The sequence below is a fragment of the Pieris brassicae genome, chromosome 10, assembly GCF_905147105.1.
Source record: "Pieris brassicae chromosome 10, ilPieBrab1.1, whole genome shotgun sequence".
NCBI classification, from domain to species: Eukaryota; Metazoa; Arthropoda; class Insecta; order Lepidoptera; family Pieridae; genus Pieris; species Pieris brassicae.
In genome coordinates, this window is record NC_059674.1 from 13,652,303 (window position 1) to 13,658,558 (window position 6,256).

Genomic DNA, 6,256 nt, shown 5'->3' on the forward strand with positions numbered 1-6,256 from the left:
AATCGTCAATATATGTATAATTCTTGTACAATACTTATAATCTTTTTTAGAAATCCCGTGAAGAGCCAAGCCCAATTACAACAATGTCAGAGCAAACTGTTGGTCCAAACGAAATATCTCAGATCTCCGAACCTGCCGCAACGTCTACGACCTCTACAACAACTAGTACTACTACAACAACAATAACTACAACCACAACAACAACTACTACAACAACCCCAAAACCAACAACGCTGGAGCCGGCGAAATATTGCGTTGTTAAGAAACCAGAGAGTGATGATAAAGAACAAATTATTCGTATGGGTGAAACGAGGCGGGTGAGTATACAAAAGTATAAAGTAAACATTAACTTTGGAGAATAATCATTCAATTGTTTACATGGTTTAAGAAAATAAATAACTGGTCCCTGACGAACAAGAATAAAATAATTTGTCTAGTCTTGTTTGTGTAACCGCTTGGTTAATGTCCGTCAGGACTTTATTTTAACCAGTAAAAGTAAAATTTTGTTAAAAAAGGTAATTTAGTGATCACCTTCATTAACCCCATCGATTATGATTTCTTCGGAAGCCTCTAAGATTTCCGAAGCTGAGGCGGTTTTGTTACATAAACTAACTGTATATATATATCGTTTCCAGCTATACCGGTCAGCAGAGCTGGCGGAATGTACTGACCTATGCGTCTGCGAAGCTTCTCTCCAAGTATCGTGTAAGGTGGCATGCGTCCCCCGGGCTCCATGTTCCTCGCGCCTGGCGCATTACTCGCACGCCGCGCCAGCCTATCAGGCCTACCGAGGGCGATGTTACTGCTACTCTGGATCCTTTATCTGTATGCGGCCTAATCCAGGTAAATTCTAATAATATATATTACGTTATATTTTTATTTTCTAAAAGTTTGGTGACATTAGAGGGCCTATAGTGTTCCTTAAATTGTTCCATTTTTAAATTTCACAATGAATTTCAGTCTAAAGGCACATGAGAGTCGGTCACCGCTTTAAATCAATAGTCTCTAAAAGTAATTAACCTTGATTTTCTTAAAACCTTCAGGCTACAATTATAATAGCAAGTACTTAATTTTCAGGTGAATATCGGCTTCCAGAAGGCGTGTACCTTTTATTAGGCTTCAGTTCGGTAGATGAGTCATTGCTGCGACCGCACACGGGTCTTGGGGCTGAAGATGCTGTGAGGCTGCTACAACAGTATATGCATCACGTCACTAGGGATCAGGTAAATTACATATGTTTTATTTATTTTATCCCAAGTCGTTAATAATAAAAGAACCGTAATTTTATTTGTGTTTTAGTATTATTATCCAGTTAAAACAATTCTTATTTTTCCATATAGCCTAAAAAAATAAAATGATCATAATGATATGTTAAAAAATTATGTATTATGATTAAATAAAATTCTTCAATTTATTTCAGACTAACTGCACTCTGACTCTTTTCAACATAAGTAACGAAAACGTGATCATATCCGCCAGTGTTCCTCAGAAGGAACAAGAAACTCTTAAAGAGGCTGGTGAACCCTTACTGGACAAAGAAAAGGTAAAAAATTTAGGGCTTTTAAATAGATTTTAAATTTTCTTAATCTCGTAGAAAATGTATTCTCGCACGATGCACTCGCTTTAGACAAAGCACAAATCACAAATACGAAATATCGTATTATTAACAGTAAGGTATCAGGCCACAATTTTATATTAAATATACTTGATACATATAGTTCAAACGTCTTTAGAAGTTCAAGAGACTATAGAAGTTCTAACTTTAGGAATTCAATGTTTTATAAATTCTATTATTAATATAATATTGAATATTTCAGGAGGCCTGCATCGATGTCCTGAAGATAATCAAGGCTCGCATCAACACCCAGCACGAGGACATCTCCTCGCACTTGCTGCTTTCCATCTTCAAGATCGCTGAAGTAGACGTTGTGTACCCCGCACCCCCCGCCTCCTCATCTCCCCACTTCACGCCAAGCAAAGTTTTATACACACTCCTTATATTAATCACTTTCCTACGCAACTTTAATTTTTATATATTTTTTAAAAATACCGTCAATTGTTTGTCGAATTTACACAACACTAGATTTAGGGGACGAATTTCTCGCGTTCTTTCAAAGATATATAAAGATTTTTTATCTATTTTGAAATGTTATAAAGAATTTATCGATGTAGAAAATGTATTCTCGCACGATGCACTCGCTTTAGACAAAGCACAAATCACAAATATATTTATAAGTTATATAGATGTATATAGCGTTAAGATAACGAAACATATCGTAAAAGCTGTGAAAACAATATATACTTGTAAACTTGTTGCTGAAGCAATGAAACCTAAATATTTTTCTAGAGATGTGTATATTGGTGTTATTTCGATGCTTTTCGGTGAGTTCTTTTTTGAAAATATCGCGTCCTTTTCTTATGGGATTGTGAAATCCGTTAGTTTAGCTAACTCTAGTAGTAGTATGAAGACTGAGATGAACTAAACATATCTTTATAGTTAAGTGTATTATGTTTATTTTCGACTAGAACTGGTGCTTGTAGGTGGATCTTAAGGCTGGGTTTTGTAAATAATATACTACGCCTTTTACACTATTAGAATTCTGTTCCAGCTCTGATAGTGACTGATGTTTTTTGATACATCTGAATTTTAATAATTCACTTTCCCACTATGTTTATTTAACATTTAATCACTGCATCATATTTTTTTTTGTCTTTCGTATGCATCGAAGGATTACTAAGTTATAATATTTGAAAAAAAATTGTTTAATTCACAACATTTCTGAATTTATAGCTGAAGTGGAGAAGTACCTAACTAAAACCATCACAAAAGAATGGATTATATTTTGCCCTATAATTCACTTGTATCAAAAGCCATCATCGTATAATAAGGGTAGAATGTTACATGCGCCTTTCCGTTAGTTAGGAGTTGTCAATGTATGCACGATAGAACGCGTGTGTTTAGCAACTCTCATACAAAACCTTGCAACTGTCTAAAATCAATACTGACTTGTAATACTCAATTCACCAAGTGTCTATCCACCAATCTAATGACGTCATCAAACGGCGTATCCAAACCGACGTGAATCTAATGTGAAGATACTGATACGCTATTGAAGATACGGACTGAGTCTGAACAGTTTCATTGTCACCTAACACGGCATCAATCAATTACTTAAATTATGAAATAAATATGTCGATGTCGCAAATACATATAATGGTGTCAAATAATTGAAGAATGCTAGAACTTAGTTAAACTTTCCTAAATATTATTTAACACATTGTTATTAAGGAAATGATGAGCAAAAACTATATTAAGATATCCTAACAATAAAAAAGAACTAGGATTGAATATTTATATTAGTATTGTTTCATATTTTATCTATACGTTATTTCTTGTCAATTGGAAGTTGCTAAATAACGTTTATAATGTTAGGTCACTTAGATATATTTCAGAAGCGAAATGGTAAAGAAGGAAGCTTTAATTTGGAGTAGATATAGATTCTTGTGTTATAAACTAACCGTTAGAATTTGATGTACCGTCTATGTAATTTCTTTGCTTTATTGTAGGCGAGTTTATAGGTGTCATTAAAATTCACTCGACATTTCTCCTTCAGAAATTCAATCGTGAGAAGTATGAAAGTATTTTTTAAATGCGTATTTTATTTTAATAAACCTATAGACACTATAGTTTATAGATTTTATAACCTTTATTGCATTACTCTTAGAGTTGTCATAGGATAAACCAATAATATCAAGGCTACATAGACTCGTGATAGAACAATCTAAATATAAAGTAAATACCCTCGATTTGGCTTGATTGTCAGAGATTTTCCGGAAATGTATTATAAAATCTTCGGCCTTATAAAACCTGTGTATTCTCTTAGAGTTCAAATATATTTGACGTTTCTTTTCTAATATGAAATTACGATACTATTATTACGTAAATATCTTTTACAAATAGATTAATCTTTTATAGCTAAAATTTAAGCTGTTGTGGTTATATTTAAATTTATTTTTAAACAAATATTTAAATTATATTTAATATAATAATTTGAATATTAACATAATATTGTTTTACGTATATACGCAATATACGTACGTACCTATATAATATATATATATACGCAACTTGGTAAGATTATGTGCAGTGCGTGAACACTTTTAGTCGCAAAAGATCATGCACATGCCTTGCCAATTTATTCCCTAAGAACAAATGTTATGTACATCTCAAGGGTACATGGTACACACTAACAAAATTATTAAAATCGCTTAGTTTTAGCGAAAACGAAACATATCAAGAAAGCTCAATTTTATACTTATAGTATAGACGAAACTGAGGCATATCATGTAGATTAGATTATAGAGAATTATATTAGATATAAAACTTTAGATAATAATGTCCTTATTGTTTTAGAGAGCTTGGATTTCAAGGCAAAATGAATTCGATGACAAGTCTGCTGACGCTGAGTGTATCAGTGTGTTTGAATTATTTATACGACCACTGAATGATAAAAAATTTAATATACTTCAATAAATAATACCTTAAAAGCACAAAATACGTTATATACATTCTTAAGACGTTGTATAGATAAGGCAAGCTCTTGCGGAGCCAGGAGAAATGTGAAAATGAATCTCCTTCAGAAAAACTATGTCAATGTAATTAAATTAAAGTATGTCTCTTTTCGCCACAATTTTAATAAAATTTGACGGATACAAAAAGTTTTTTATCTAATCAGAAAACATTAGACAAGTACTTCGGAATGTAAATTTGAAATGTACTTAGAACAGCTTTGCTACAAGTACTTTACCATATTTAAATCGTTAAAGTCTTCAAAACTAATAACATCAATATTTTTTATATCCAAGCCCTCAGTTACTATATTTATTTCCTAGATTTCCGATCTTAAACTATTTGAAATGCAACAATAAGGATATCATTTTAGTACTAGAATTAGGCTACGCACTATATTATCCTCGACATCTAATGAAATGCCTATACATTTCAAATAGGTTAAGTAATAAGTAAATTAGGTTCTTAGATGAAGTAATATAACAGCTGTTCTTTTTTACTATCAATTGTTAAAATTAGAGGAAGCTAATGTGATGAAATTTCACTAAAGTGAATCCAAGAACTCCTCCCAAAAACAACATTCAACTCCGTTTTATTTTAAGAATATTAGACGCACGAAATGAATATATGAAATGATTAGGGTTATAGTCAACGAACTACTTTAAATCAGTAATGTTACCGGTACGGATCCCTTAAGATTTTGGGTGGCGGGAAAAGCGCTTATACTTCTAGTGGGTAGATGAATACCTAATAACGACTTCTGCGCTAACGATTGACTTTTACAAATTACAAACCCGAATAAATAAACGAGCACAGCTCATGTAAATAAAAGCAATATACGATTAATATTTTCTAAAATATTTAATTTTCAAAATAATTATTTACACTGCACTGCACCTGCGTATTTATACAATAAAAATGTTCTTTATCAACATAAAACATATCAATATTTCGAAATCGTTATAAGAAATAAGTATTTTATATTAAGTAAATTTCTTATTTGAACTGCAATATTCTTTTGAATCACTATTTATACTAGTATTAAACGTTTAGAATGTTACGTCATATATGAAATATTATTGACGTTGTAAATGTTTAGCCGCCATTTTTCTTTCTATTTTCTTGTTTGTACGCTTATTTTAATAATAGTTCTGTTAACTATACATGTTGTGTGTTAGATTTTGATGTTGACAACTAGTTCAATGTATAGTAATTTATAGATTAGATTTAATATCGATATGGGATTTATCGTCTTCATTTGATAATCCAAAATTTTAATGTATTTTGCCGTTTTTACTTGGTACGTAAAATGGAACGTATGTAGTATTATGGAAGTATTTTTTATTTTCTTTAAATTTGTCTACTATATTTTTTGAATATAATCCCTAATCGACATTAAAGAGTTAATAAATCAATTGTGAATACACAGCACTGTAGTGATATGCGTAACTGAGCTTCTAAGAAATAATATTGTTTTGTATGTACACTATTATATTATTTAATATTTATCCACTGTGCCCGAAGGCGGTTTTGTCGTTTTGTTGTAGCTAATAAAGTGATTCGTATATAATCGTGTTTTATTTATTAGTAAAAATGGAACAAAGTCTCAGTATACACAGTTTCTTTTTTTAATCAGAGAAATATACATAATAAATAATATTTCTTCAAAAAAACTTTACATATCAG

General features: G+C 31.3%; 1 protein-coding gene across 5 annotated transcripts in view; it reads left to right on the top strand.

Annotated features, from left to right (window-relative positions):
• Positions 1-3,877, top strand: part of LOC123715790 — a 121,495-nt gene extending 117,618 nt beyond the window's left edge. For all 5 annotated transcript variants that reach the window (XM_045671094.1, XM_045671095.1, XM_045671096.1 and 2 more), the window contains 5 exons: positions 51-317; positions 636-843; positions 1,078-1,223; positions 1,421-1,543; positions 1,818-3,877. In XM_045671094.1, coding sequence (XP_045527050.1) covers positions 51-317; positions 636-843; positions 1,078-1,223; positions 1,421-1,543; positions 1,818-2,483 — 1,410 coding nt within the window. In that variant the 3' untranslated portion in view covers positions 2,484-3,877. The remainder of the gene's footprint in view (positions 1-50; positions 318-635; positions 844-1,077; positions 1,224-1,420; positions 1,544-1,817) is intronic.
• The last annotated feature ends 2,379 nt before the right edge of the window (positions 3,878-6,256 follow it).